General features: G+C 37.2%; 1 protein-coding gene across 1 annotated transcript in view; it reads right to left on the bottom strand.

The window, feature by feature from the left end:
• Nucleotides 1–15,435, bottom strand: part of ATM (ATM serine/threonine kinase) — a 117,146-nt gene that overhangs the window by 8,861 nt on the left and 92,850 nt on the right. The window contains exons 57-60 of the mRNA XM_010988971.3: nucleotides 8,498–8,647; nucleotides 5,621–5,786; nucleotides 4,289–4,375; nucleotides 750–864 (exon numbers count right to left, since the gene is read on the bottom strand). Of these exons, the coding sequence (XP_010987273.2) occupies nucleotides 750–864; nucleotides 4,289–4,375; nucleotides 5,621–5,786; nucleotides 8,498–8,647 (518 nt within the window). The remainder of the gene's footprint in view (nucleotides 1–749; nucleotides 865–4,288; nucleotides 4,376–5,620; nucleotides 5,787–8,497; nucleotides 8,648–15,435) is intronic.

Below are 15,435 nucleotides of genomic sequence, written 5' to 3'. Positions count from 1 at the left end.
GACTTTATTCTTTTAGAGCAGTTTCAGGTTCACAGCGGAACTGAGCAGAAAATACAGAAAACACACAGCCCTCCCCACCCACACACACACACTCCCCTACCCTCAATAGCCCTCATCAGTGCAGTATACTTGGTACAATCGATGAACCAACGTGGGCACGTTATTATCAACCAAAGTCCACAGTTTACATCCGGGCTCACTCTTGATGTTGTACATTCTATGGGTTTTGACAAATGCATCATGACATGCAGCCACCACTATGGTTATCATACAGAATAATTTCATTGCCCTAAAAATCCCTTATGCTCCATTAAAAGTTGAGTATGTAGACTAAGAAAAAATTTTTTTAAGTTGAGTATTTAGACCTTTGTTGGGAAAACTACACAGAATTGCAGAGTTCTTTTAGCAGGAATTGGTACTAAGATCCTTTAGGATAATTTATATGCCTGAGAATGAGTACTCAATAGGAGTTCTGATCGGTAAACAAAGAGTTAGCTAGGACAGGGGACATCAAGGGTAAGGTGGGCTGCTTCCAGAGGAGGTGAGGAGGACAGCATGTGTGCTTTATTGGGTGGGGTCCTAGGGGGTCTAAAGGAAGCTACTGCTTTAGGCAGGGTCTTTTCCTTGGCACTGGTAAAGCACTGGGATGTCATTCTAGCAAGGAATTCTATAATCCATAGAAATCAATAATCCAAATGTTGATTTCAACACCCAAAATTATGTGCCCTACCTTATCCTACTTGGCTTACCTTCTAAAGACACCTTCAACACCGGTAATGCCCATCCCATCCACAATATCTCTGGTGAGCCTAAAAGGAACTGTTTCAGGAGTGGGAAGGATTTTACCCTGTTCAAAGGCAACTCCTAAAATAAATAAATTAAAAAAAAATCACAAGGTTAGGAAGTTCCATAGCTAATTTACGTTCTTCCCAACTGGCATGTGAACTTTGCAGAGTCACCAAATAACCTGTCACCTATATTCAATCAGTACTAGAACACACAGTAGTTTATTCTATTTCTGCTCTGCTTGCCTTCTTCATTTCTACCATTGTCCAGGAGATCCACCTCAAATTTAAAAAAATAAGGTAAAAAAAACCTATTTACTAATGTAATTAGAGAAATCTACATTAAAGGGTGATTTTTAAAAATGAGGTGGTAAGTGATAGAATTTAAAATGCAGATAAATATATATATCTTTTATCCATTTTCCCCCAATGGTAACACCTTACAAAACTATAGTAAAATATCACAACAGGATGCTGACATTGATAGAAGCCAGATACAGATTATTTCCATCTCCACAAAGCTCTCTCATGCTGCCCTTACGTAGCCATACCTACTTCCCCACCATGACCTATCCCTACCCTCTGTTCTTAAAACAATTACTAATCTAATTTCCATTTTTATAATTTTGTAAGTTCAAGTATGTTATATAAACAGAGTCACAGTATGTAACCTTTTGGGATTAGCTTTGTTCACTCAACATAATTCTCTGGAGAATCATCCAAACTGTGGTACATATCAATACCTTGTTCCTTTTTACTGTGGAGTTGTATTCCATGGTACAGATGTACCAGTTTGCTTAAGCATTTGCCTATTTGAAGGACATCTGGACTGTTTCCATTTTGGGGCTGTTACAAAGAAATCTGCTATAATTCGTGATACAAGTGAACATCTTTTTGGGGACATAATTTGCTATCTGTGTATCTTTTTTTGTGAACTGTTTATTCATGCCTTTTGCCCATATAAGAACTGTTTTTTGTTTTGTTTTGACTGTTGAATTTTCAGAGTTTTTATGGCTAGACAGTCTTATGGTCCGTGCTTTTGATGTCAAGTTTAAGAACTCTTTACCAAGCCCCAGTTGCTGAAGATTTTCTCCTTTTTTCCTCTGTTATTCAGATTGGATCATTTCTACTTTCTGTCATGTTCACTGATTCTTTCTTCTGCACCACTATTCTGCTTGTTGATCCTAACCACTGAGTTTTAAATGTTTAATTATTGTATTTTTCTGTTCTAAAATTTTCACCTGGTTCTCTTCTACATCTCCTGTTTCTAGGCTGAGATTATTTCTGTGCTGAGACTTAAATGTATTTTCACTTGTTTCAAGCATGTTTGTAATTGCTCCTTGAAGCATTTTTATGATGGCTGCTTTAAAATCTTTGTCAGATAATTGTTAACTTAAAATGTTAATCTTTGTCATCTCACTGTTTTTTTTTTTTCTTCCCCAAAGAACATATTTATATTTAGGCTTGCTTCTAATAACACCTAGATACATTATCGCTATGAGAACAGTGCTGCATATTCTGTATAATACTGAGAATCAGGTGCTCTTGTACCAATGATGAGAATTGTTAATGGTACAAACGTATTGGAAAAATTAATTTAACCCTACAAATTCTGCACCAACAAGATATCCTACGCCCAGGATTTTACTGAAGGGAAAAGAAGGTCCACAGAAAATTTGTCCATACATGTCTGCAGCAACTTTTACAGTTCACTTCTATTACTGATTTGTAATAGTTACCGATACTGTCTTGAGAAATGAGGCCTAATGAATACTCAGACTAAGTGAGAGACTCCCCTCACTCACCACATTCCTTTCACCACCACCAAGAAGACACAACCCAAGCATTTGCTGAATATAGAAAAAGGTCATCATTTCATGGTGCAATCTAAGAATTCCAATATATTTTAGATGAGAGAAGTTGACCATGGAGGAGTTCACTGTTGGGCACAGAATGTGAAGCTGGAGGAACTCTGATTAAAGGGGGGGCTTGCCCTGCTTCTACTGGATGTGAGTCTCTCATCTCTGTAGCAAACTTCTCTCTCATTCTTCCCTTACTTCTTACCCACTTGCAGAACAACTCCACATTCTTATCCTACACATCCTTAACTTCCATTTAATCCTTGCCTTTTCAGTCTCACTTCCTGCATTCTATCCAAAGTTTACTAAGACTGATTTAACTGTTAAATTCAAAGGCTTGTTTTCAGCATTCATCCTACTTGACCTTTCTGTATCAGATGCTACTGAGCACAGCATTTTCTTCTTCTTTTCTTTGTTAGCGTTTTTTATTGATTTATAGTCATTTTACAATGTTGTGTCAAATTCCATTGTAGAGCACAATTTTTCAGTTATACATGAATGTATATATATTCATTGTCACATTTTTTCTCTGTGAGATACCGTAAGATCTTGTATATATTTCCCTGTGCTATACCGTATAATCTTGTTTATCTATTCTACAATTTTGAAATCCCAGTCTATCCCTATCAGCATTCTTCTTTTAAGAAAATTTACCCTCCCTTGGCTTCCAAGATATCCCTACCTCCTAGTTTCTATGACTTGTTAGTTATTCCTCATTTTCATCCTGGCTTAGCCTTTTTAATGCTGGCATTCCTTACAATTCCATTCTTAGTCCTCTTCATCAACAACGTGTGAGATCAGAACCTCCTCTAGTCCAATGACTTCAACTGAAATCTATTTGCTGAAAGTTCTACGTCTCTTACTATGATCAACATCTTTGCTTTCCTGTTTATTAAACTACCTGTTCCCCCTGGAAATCCCAATACCTCAAAACAATGTCTAAAATTAAACTCATCATTTTCTTATTCTCTAGTGGGAGAGAGCTAGTCCCCTCTCCCACTGTTTCCACATCCAACATCACTGGTGCAAGTTACTACAAAAATGTCCCCCAAATCCAGTCTCCTGGGCCATACAACTTCAGTCCAAATCATCTCTTTCATCATCTCTTGTCTGAACTATTGTAACATTCCCTAACTCGTCTTCCTACCGTCAATACTGTTCCCTAAATTATCTTTCCAATAATCAAGTATGATCATGCTCTGCTTAAACATATCTTCCTTTACTTCCCAGTGTTTAACAGATTAAAGCTGAAACTTCTCAGCCTGGCTTTCCATCGTCCAGGACCATCTACAGCTCAAGCTACTCAGTGACATGCAGCTCCCCGCCAGCCACATGTGACGTCTCATCGTTCCTACAATGCCGTCCCTCCTTTCGTATTTCGTCGAGCTTCTGTCTGGATTATCCTCCCTCTCTTTCTCTGAGACCTGGCTTACACGTCACCTCTTCTAGTAAGTTTCACTCATCATCCTCCAGACAGTCAGCGACTCCCTCCAGCATAACTGTGCTTACGCTTCTTTAAAACAGTATTTATTGCTTTACAGCCCTCCCACCCCCTTTCTCATACTTGCAATATCCGGGTAGGCAAACAGCATTTTTTGATGACCAGATATTTATTGAATAAAGACACACATCTCTGTTACTTACCTAAATCTATATGTACGAGCTCGGCTGACTGCTCGTTTATCAAGATGTTCTGTACGTGTCTATCCCCAAGTCCAAGTATGTAACCAACTACGAAAAAACACACAAACCAAAGTCACTGGTATCACCTAGTCCTATAAGCACCTTTGGTCATAATTTCAACTAATACCACTGACTCTACATAATTCTTAAGTAGCTTAGGCTTTTTTGCCTATTTAAAGAAAATTAAGTACATCACTAGCCATTTTAACTTGTATCTTGCCAGCTATTCTCATTTCTACTGCGTTTTATGAATCTTAGATGATTTGCTAAAAAAGTTTTCCTTTTACTGATAAGCACATGTTCAAACTGAGACACCTATGGGTAAATCCTACATACCTCAGTGAAACTGTCTTCTGCTTAATGAATTAAATTTAACACAAATTAATCATTAATTCATTTAATCGAGTACATATCCAGGAAAAACTACACTTCTATTTTTAAGACAAATGATAATATGCATTAAAATGCTTTTAACCTAATGAGAGACCTCAAGTGATGTTAGAGAAAAAAACAGTGGCTAGGGAGTCAGGACGCCTGGGGTTCCTGCCTCGCTCTGTCATTAAGGGGGCCTACTTTCTTGTTTATAAACTAAATTAGTTCAATCAGATTAGTCATTCTCAATGTAGAAAAAAAGAGGGTTTCATTAAACCGAGAAGTTTTTCAAAACATACATGTCCTGCCTTCCTGGTGTATAGTACCTAAGTGATGAAAAGAGTGGTCTTTAACTAAAAAACAACAGATTAAAAGATCACTGATACTCCTTTTAGTTCTCATACTCTAAGATTTTATTAACTGCCCTATTTCAATCCCTTAGAAATTAAAAAAGTCAAAATATATGTTGTTCACTGAATATTTAAATATATTATTTCTATTTCAAAACCAAAATTCTATTAAATAGAATCAATCATTGGAGGTTAATATCACAGTTTTATAGAGGTTGTATACAAAAGAATAATAATAATGAAAAGAAATAACTTCAATGGACTTGTGAGTTTTATTATTTTCCAAGAAAAATCCCAGAAAATAATACATTAAGTGGAGAGAAAATAAGCCATTTTCTCTATTAAACAAAGAAGAAAAAGAATCAGTCTTATTTTCCTACCAGGACAAACAATTCTCTCCTGCCAAGGGTAAGAAGAGCTATAGTTAGAAGCAAAGACTCAGGACTAACAAAAAACCCCAATGATCTAATGATGGAGATGGTTTGGTTAACAACCACCACCACCACCACCCTCCTTCTGAAACTCAGAATGTAGGAAGTGCTGCATCTACCACAATGTGTAAGAAGATTACCAATAGAAGAAGTAGCCACACTCCGCGTATAAGCTAACCGCTTCTCAAACCAAACAGCTGGATCCAAGAATTTTTCCATGCAGAAGTAACGGAAAACTGGTTGAAAATTTTGGCAAATATCCATGAAGGTTTCGTATTTGTCTTCAAAAGACTTCTTTTGCACTTCCTTTAACAGACAAGTTATAAAATTATTTTCTCAATATTTTTTTCAACTAACTTGACTAACGTCTACTAGGAGTTCCAATAGGAAAATAATACGATAGATACAAAGGCAATAAAAAGATGAACAAGATATTATTATCTCTACTCACAAGACGCTAACACAAGAAGCAATTAATAACAAGTTATAATTCCTTTAGGGTTTTCATGTTAATTGTAGGGGAAGGAGGCATACCAACAGTGACTGTTATTTGTCTTAATTCAATTCTAATTTGAATGATTCTGTAATGTATGTGGAAATAAACATAAAAATGCCAAAGGTATCTCTAGTCTTAGGTGTATCACAGCACTAGCGGTGCGACAGGAAACAGGAAAAGAGGGGAAGATTGGCAGAATCAGTCACAGGTGGATTGCAAGGCAGCTGACATGTCTCAGATCTGTGCTCCAACACTTACCTAGTAAATATTAATCTCCTGAAGCAAAGCTTATCTATGTCAATGGGCTCACTCCTCACCTATGGACTTCCAAGTCTGCATCTTTGGCCTAGATATCTTTATTAAGCTTCAGCCTGAGGTGCTTCTCCAACTTCCTGCTCAACATCTTCACTTGGATCATTTCCAAATCCAAATTAATTCACCTTCTCATCTTTGGCAAACCTCAGCCACTTCCTCTATTCATCAACACAGTAAATAGCCTCTCCATCTGCTCCATCATCCCGACCAGAAAACTGGGCACCCCGATTCTCTTTTTCACCAACCCCACTTGTAATCCGCAACCAAATCCTATCAGTTTTGCCTCTTTAATGTTTCTTATATGAACTGCCTGTTCTACTGTTACTCTTAGTTCAGACCTCATCTTACGCTTTTTGTCAACTTTCTCAAAAACATAACCCTCAAAAACACAAGTGTTGTCAGAGCGATCGTTCTAAAATGCCTATCTGATATTAGTATCCCTCTCAAAGGCTCTCTATTGCCTACAGGAATAAGTGCAAATTTCTCAGCATTTCATGAAGTAACCCTTCATTTTCTGACTAATGATACTGCTCCAATCTCCTCTATGCCTCCTCAAAAACTAAGCCAATACTATCTCTACCTGCCTCTTCTTGGGTCCTTCCCTTCTGCTTCTATGTTCCTTCTGCCTGGAAAACCCATTCACTTCTAACACTCAGCTCAAACACCATCTCCTCTATGAAGTCGTTCTTGACTCTCTCTCCACTCCCCCTGCCCCACACAGAGCTAACCAGCTCCTCCTCGTGCCTGTCTTGCACTCTGTGGAGCCCCCCATCACAGTTCCTATGGTACCTTACCACACATTTTTACAAACATGCAACAGAAAGCACAAGAAAAGAAGTAAATCAGTTTCAGAGTTGGACAGACAAGGCTTAAATCTTCACTCCATCATCTATAAGGTCATTGACCTGGGGCAAGCTAAATGCTCAGAACTTCTTCTCGTCTTAAAATGGGATCAGCACGATGCTGATTAATCTTCATATCTGCGACATCTCAGCATAGTGCCTGGCAGAGAGGCGTTCAACAAGTGACACTGGTTGGGTGGATGAGTGTGAGACCAGATGGCTGTGTGATGTGGCAAGTGTCTTAGAAGGCCTCTATTTCATAATCTGTTTTTTTGGTTTTAGTGCTTTGTTTGTTTTGTTAAGAATTAGCTTGCATTAAACTGGAAGCAAATTAGCATACACTGAGAAATGTCCAATATCTCATCAGACAAGGGTTGACACCTTATATAGTTTAAAAATCTTCCTTTTTCAGGACACGAATGATCTTATCTACAAAACAGAAACAGACTCACAAAGACAGCAAACTTATAGTTACCAGGGGTTAAAGGGGGTGGGAGGGATAAATTGAGAATTTTAAAATTGCACCTCTTGGAGAATGATGGAAATGTTAGCTATCTTGATTGTGGTGGTGATTTCATGGTTGTGTACGTCTATCAAAGTTCATCAATTTGTACATCTGAAATATGTGTACTTTACTGTATAGGAACCATACCACAAGAATGGTGTTTTAAAAAAAAGGGGGGATCTTCCTTTTTCACTAATACCCACTTTCTTTCTGATGAGCTTACTTTCTTTCCTTTTTTTAAATTTATTTTCTTAATGAGGTATAGTCAGTTTACAATGTTGTGTCAATTTCTGGTGTACAGCACAATGCTTCAGTCATACATGAATATACATATATTCATTTTCATATTCTTTTTCACCATAAGCTCCTATAAGATATTGAAGATATTTCCCTGTGCTATACAGTATAAACTTGTTTATCTATTTTATAGAAACCTATAAGTATCTGCAAATCTCAAACTCCCAGTTTATCCCTTCCCACCTTGCTGCCCTCCAGCAATGAAAAGTCTGTATTCTATGTCTCTGAGTATGTTTCTGTTTTATATATAAATTCATTTGTCTTATTTTTTAGATTCCACATATGAGTGATATCATATGGTATTTTTCTTTCTTTTTCTGTCTTACTTCACTTAGAATGACATTCTCCAGGGCCATTCATATTGCTGCAAATGGCATTATATTATCATTTTATGGCTGAGTAGTATTCCATTGTATAAATATATCGCAACTTTCTTATACTTACCATCATTAACAATTACCTGATGAAATTAAAACTTGGCATTCTGTAACATTTGACAACTATCAGCCTTAATAAGCTATTAAAAATCTGGCAATAAGTTGTATTTTTGAGTGTCACTCACCATCATTTTCTTTTGGCACTGAAGGGCACTGAAATCCTTTGGCCTGTATCTTTTATGAGCACCATTCTCATTGTTAACAAGAAATTCACCAATAGGGACAGTTCCTGTGCACCATTCAAGGACACCACTTCGCTGAGAAAGGGGAACCACCTAAAGTTACAAATTAAATACCTTTTGATTATGGAAAGGCATTAAAAGAGCATATGATGATTATTCAATTATCAGAGTCAATGTGTAGCATTTTCTCAAGTTGTGTTACTATTTTTCTGTCTGTAGGGAAAAAGCAACTGAAAATAAACTTAAGCTCAAAGAATAAGATTTTTCAAGTCTGCTGCTTAAACTTCTGAGAACCTGTTCTTCCCTCAATTTCCTTGATTCCCTGAGAGGTCAATATTTTTAATTATACTCATCCATCTGTCACTGAGCTATACTTAGTTTGTTCCATTTAGCAGAGGAATTAGCTTTACTTTCCTTGTACTTTCAATAGCAAATAAATTCAAAGAATTTCACTTTGGAAAATATCAAATGTCATCTCAATTTTAGTATACTTCAATAATTGAAAGTGCATTTATTCTTGTTTTATAGTTTTGTTAGCTTCATCAAGAAGAAATGTATTCCTAAACATAAAACGAGCAATTTTACTGGGAAGATTAAAAATTATGACACATTATAAATACACACAAAGTATAGAATATAATATAAACAAATACCCTTTTGCCTACTGAACAGCTTTATCAAATCTAAAACTTTTTTCATATTTGCTAGGAAAGAGATGAAGCTCCCTGTATACCCCTCACTGACCCCATGCCCCTCCCGACCATCAAGATGACTGCTGGGGGAAGGTATAACTCAGTGGTAGAGTGTGTGCTTAGCACGCGCGGGGTCCTGGGTTCGATCCCCAGTACCGGTAAAACAAAAACAAAAACAAAAAATGGTTAAGATGACTGCTAATTTGCTTATCACGTTCATGTATTTTGGGATATACTTTCATTTCAAAGCTATCCATACATAAGTAGTTACAAGCTGTAAATAAAGAGTATTTATTCTATTATGTACATTTCTGTAATTTGCTTTTTTCTCACTTAACACTGTTTTACCTTTAACTGTGTTAGACTATTTAATCCTAAGTCATTCATTTTAATAACTGTACATTGTATAAATACACCACAATGGTCCAATCCTAATGTTGATTAATATTTACCTTTTTTCCAGATTTCCCTGAAACACTGCTGCAATGAATTAGTCTACTAGCGCATATACTTCAGTTTCTCTAGGGTGTATGTGTACCCGGGAACTGAAGAGCTGGGTCATTCGGGATGTGCACCTTTAACTGACTTAACCAGGTATTGCCAAATCTGTATCCAAAGTTGTTGTACCAATTAATATACCCTTTAGCAGAGTTTATTCCATAACCTTCCAAACATGTGGTAGTGTGGGACTTCGACATTTTGTCAATCCAGGAGGTATACAACAGTATCTCACTCTGGTTTTCATTTGTATTTTCCAGATTCCCAGTAAAGCTGAGTGTAATTTGAGAGGCTTATTGGCCATTCAAATGTTTTCTTCTTGTGAACTGCCTGTTTATATTCTTTACCCTTTTCCTTGCTGGCTTGTCTTTTCAGTGCTGATATGCAAGAGCTATTTATATATTCTGTATATAAATCCCTTATTATTAATATTATTACAATCTTTTGTTGTTGTTATTAACATTATTAAATTCACTTTCTCAGACAGCCACCTGTCTTTATAGTATCTTTTTTTTTTTGGTATATACATTTTTTTTATTGAAGTATAGTCAGTTTACAATGTTGTGTCAGTTTCTGGTGTACAGCACAAAGCTTCAGTCATACATGAGCATACATATATTCATTTTCATATTCTTTTTCACCATAAGTTACTACAAGACAGTGAATCTAGTTCCCTGTGCTCTACAGTATGAACTTGTTGTTACCTATTATATATATATATATATATATATATATATATATATATATATATATATGTATTAGTTAGTATCCACAAATCTTGAACTCTCAATTTATCCCTTCCCACTCCTTTCCCCCCATAGTATCTTTAATTCTATACATTTTAAATTTTAATGTACTCAAATATATCGAACTGTTTTATGTTCTGTGTTTCAGCATAAAGGAGGTCTTCTGTTATTTATTAACTCTGTTTGTTGAGAGTTTATTATGTGTTTCACACACATAGTGCCAGGGCCCTGAGAACAGAGTGCCCACAAGGCAGGTGAAGACCACACCCTCATAAAGCTTCGTTCTGGTGTGGGAACATACACGCTAGTAAACATTAAATGGTGCCAGGCAGCAATTATAATAGAACAAAATATACATTTTAAAAAATGAGTAACAGAGATGTGGGCCGAGAAGGCCTCTTTGAGGAGGTAACAGTGGAGAGAAACCTGAAAGAAGTAAGGGAGCAATTCATGTAAAGCCCTGAGGGAAGAGTGTTCCAGGCAGAGAGAAGGGAAAAGCCCCGAGGTGAAGCAGGATTGGTGTACAAGGTACAGCAAAAAGAGCAAGTGAAGTGGCAATGACGCTGCATGGAGACGGTAAGAGAGAAGGGTGGAAAGACAACAACGGAGGCAAATCACTTTCATTCAGGGATAATGTGAAGTCGTCTGGGGTTTTGAACAGGAAAGAGACATATTCTATGTCAGACTTTTTAAAGGATCGATCTAACTGCTGTGAGTAGAACTAGCTTTGGGGGAGCCAAGGGCAGAAGTAAGGGGTTAGCTGGGTGCTCAAGAAGGAAAGTGACTGTGGCGTGGAGCAGGGTGGTAATGGCGGAGGTGGCAAAAAGGGGCTTGACTAAAAGTAAACCAGTAAGGACTTGCTAATGGAATAGATATGAGATTTGAGAAAGAGAAAGTGGGGGAGTCTAAAATGAACCCCACTATTTGGTGATATTTAGGAGTTACTGCTAATTGTTTTAGCGGCCCAGCATTGTGGTCATGTGGTATTTTTTTTTAAGAGATATTATCTTATAGAACTACACACTGAAATGTTTACAGATGAAATGATATGACATCTTGCTTCAAGATAATATTGGAGGGGAGGAAGTGGGTGGAAGCAGAAATGAAACAAAATGGTCTGGAGCGGATAGTCGTTGAAGCTGGATGAAGGTATAGGGGGTTCATTATATTATTCTATCTACTTTTGTATCTGTTTGAAATTTTCCATAGTAATAAAAGCAAAAAGAAAATAAGACCTTCAGGTTTTGGTCTGAGCAAATGCACAAAGGATGGGCCATGTGCTGAGATGGGGACGAGCACGTGGGCTTTCATTTGTGCTTTTTTAGGGGGAGTGGAGGTAATTAATTAAGAGTTCTACTTTAAACTTGTTGAGTTTGAGGTATCTCTTAGACATCTACAAAACTAACTAATCTTATCATGAACCAGCCCTTCCAAAAGACTGTATATGATTTGACAAAAGACTTTTCTAATAGGCTTAAGAAAAAAATGGAGTTTCGTTATAAAAAGCAGATAAGATGTCCAGAGAGCAAAAGAGCCAGGACTACCGAGCCACAACCCACAAGGTAAACCTTTCAATGACTTGCTCGGCCTCCTCAGGCCAGGCTTGCTCCCGTGATGCTCCGTAACCTCTGGGCACCGTCTCCGACAAAGCACTTACTACTCTGCATCGTAACTGTGTGTCTGCTTCCCCTGGGAGACTGTGAGCACCTTAAGGACTAGAACTATGTTTTATTACTTTTATATTCGCAGCACCTACTAGAGTATCTAATGCAACATTAGGCATGTAAATAAATGGTTACAAATTTATTTGAACGGTCTCACGGCTTTTCCAACCAATTTTCCTTCCTGCCTAAGTAGCTCTAAATGCCTCCCTCCCAGGAAAGCCAGCCCCATCTTTGACTCTGAGCTGTGACCCCTGGTGCTCAATCATATTAACATTCTTGCCTCCTAATATATTCCATCAAAGGCCCCTTTCCCACTAATTACTCTCTATTAATATCTGGTTACGGGGAAAAATTCAAACACTTGTCTTTTTGTTAAGAGACTAACCTAGAAAGGAGTAAGTTGGCTTTTTTCTATCTTATCTCAGAGTCCAACTGTGATGCTGGCTGATGTAAAAACAACTGAATTCAAGTTTCAAAAGGCAAATGGCAGTGTTTTCTCAGGCACTAAGATTCCCTGGAATAGCCTATTTCATCTGAGTATTTTGCCTGAGTGGCACAAAAAAAGATTCATGACTATTTCCTCAGTTACCTCCAGGCATGCAGCTAGAACCATCCTAGATACATAGAAACGAAGTTAATTCATTATGTACAGTGAATGCCTTAGGGCGTTACAGCTTCTCTCCAACCCTGACTGAAATATGTATCACACAGAAGAAACATGACTTGCTGACATAAGGCACCATGAAGAATTAAGTACAGAGCTTCTTTCAGCATCTAAATATTGTCTATGAGAGACTTTAATTTTAAAAAATGAATCCTCTAACACCTAAGACTTTTGGCTTGTTGTTCAGGATACCTTAAAAAAAATGTAGTTTTGGTAGAGATTAATCAGTCCAGTTATACAAGTTCTGGTTGTCAGAGGCTACGTCTTAGTACCAGCACATATGAGAACTTCGTCTTCCTTTATCTCCATGTGATTCTCTCTGACAAGAGATTTCCACTATGCCTCAACATACAAGTCTTTCCTTTTGAGGCTGCATACTGACTGTTGAGATTTGGGTACCAAGAGCTAGTTCCAGGCAGTCAATGAACCTTCTTGTCGACATAATGATCACAGGAGGCCTGAATGCCAGGCTGGGAGTGACTCCACTGAAGACCTGGACTAAGCAGACTGCTTTCCTATACACAGTGTGGCACCTCCAGGAACCGTAACTGAAAACAAGAACAACAGCTCAACAAGGTAATGATGATATAACCTTCACATCCTTGGAGTAATCTCAAAATAACACAGACCTACTGGCCCAGTACTACAATTCTAAACAATACAGTCAAACCTCATATTTAGAGGTCATTTAAAAAAAGTATTCAGATATGTAACATTAAATAACTCCATTATTTAATTGGTAAAATAGTTCTTTGTAAAAATTAGATGTAAAAAGTCATAAGGCAGAGATGGACTTTAGTCATTTCTGCCTTCAAAATATTTTAGGTCAAGCAAGGCCTTCTCTCTTTCTTGCTTAACAGCAATGAACTCTGGAGGCTCAACTGTGTTATCTGCATGGAAGCCTGAGCTGCTTTCTGAGAAAATCAGGAAGTAACCTTACAGCCCACACTTTTTGCAACCCGTTGTAACTGAGCTCTTTAGTCACCATCTTTGCTATCTAAAAACCTGGCACTTAAAGCGTAAAAATGTCCTTTCATTCACTGTATAGAATTTTTGTCCTTTAAAAATTTCAACAATCATGAAAGTATCTGCCACAGACTTTGTCCTACAATTAAGCCAGATCAATAGACAGCAAACTAACTAGATGGTGGGGTCTCAGAAGTGTGGTTGCTGACCCACAGCTGCATCAGCATCACTTGGTATCTGGCTAGAAATATTCTCAGGCTCCATCCTAGAATTAAACTCTGAGAATGGGGCTCAGCAGTCTGTGTGTTAACAGACCCTCTCAGTGACTATGATGCCTGTTGAATGTGAGCATCACTGATCTAAACCACATCAGAGAAGTCCCTCTGCAGAACAGATATCACTGACCTTTAACTTTTGCTCTTGGCATTCAGTGAGGGCTCTTTTTTGTTTTCAATTGCTAATAGAAAGCATCAAGTATATTAGTTAATACCCTAGAAAGTTTCATGTAACAAATCTGTCACAAATGTGAAGGCTAAGAAAAAGTGTGCTATTCTTAATGCTTTCCCGCCCCTCTAGCCCACCCAAGCAACAAGTTCTATATTTCTGTTTCTGTAGGCAGTTAAGAAATTCAAAATAAAGTTCTGTTTTCAATTACAATAGCCTGACTCAATCAGAATTTTGGAGGGGAGAATTAATTTCTTTTTCTCTGCTCCCCTATTTGGGGTTTTTAGTTTAATAGTTATTTTTATAATTAAAAAATGTTCATTGTGGACAACTCAAAATATACTAAAAGCAGGTATTACCCATAATCCCATCATACCCAGAGATAATAGCATTTTCAGGAACTTTTTAAAAGTCAAAGCTATACGCTGATTTCTTATAAACGTATATAATAAACATCTGTTTCAAGGCTACTTATTCTGTCTTATTAATCTATTTTTATGTCATGAACCATATCATCTTTATCACTAAAGCTTTACCATCTGCTTTCATTATTGGATAGAGTCCACATTCACCTACTACTTTTATCAAAGACATTTAGTCATTCTCACCAATATATTTTTCAAACATGTTTTTATGTTATAAAAATTTTTATTGGAAATTCACTGTCTAGGCATTATATTTGAAATGAGCTGACATTTTCCAGTGTCTTCCTATTTACGACATGGCACCTCTTCCTGAGCCTAGGTTTCCTTTACTCTTTCTTTTATATTTTTGTAATTTTTTCTCATGCAGTCTTGCATGTTTCTTGTTAACATTAATCCCAGCCAGTTGATTCACATTATATACACTATATTACTGTGAAAGGGACCTTTTTCAATTATACTTTTAAACTAGTCTTAGTTGATGGTTGGGATACCTCGAGGTTAAGTAGGGATAACTTGCTAGAGAAAATAAACCCTTGCTGGTATGTGCCATTCTGCAGGTGTAAGAAACAGGGATGGGACTATCCTAAGAGCCTCTGAAAGATTGCTTCTCTGCTATACAGTGAATTATCCATACATTCTCTTAATCTGTTTATATCTTCAGAGAAAGTGGGACAGTGAATAAATAAATAAGTCTTGTTACAGCAGTGACAGAAGAATAAAGGGCAAAGAGATACAGGAATGAAACCAGAAACACCTAGGAAACACAGGCCATTCAAAATGAA

The sequence above is a fragment of the Camelus dromedarius genome, chromosome 34, assembly GCF_036321535.1.
Source record: "Camelus dromedarius isolate mCamDro1 chromosome 34, mCamDro1.pat, whole genome shotgun sequence".
Taxonomy (NCBI): Eukaryota; Metazoa; Chordata; class Mammalia; order Artiodactyla; family Camelidae; genus Camelus; species Camelus dromedarius.
The sequence above is the reverse complement of the archived record's forward strand: the minus strand, read 5'-3'. Positions and strand labels throughout refer to the sequence as shown.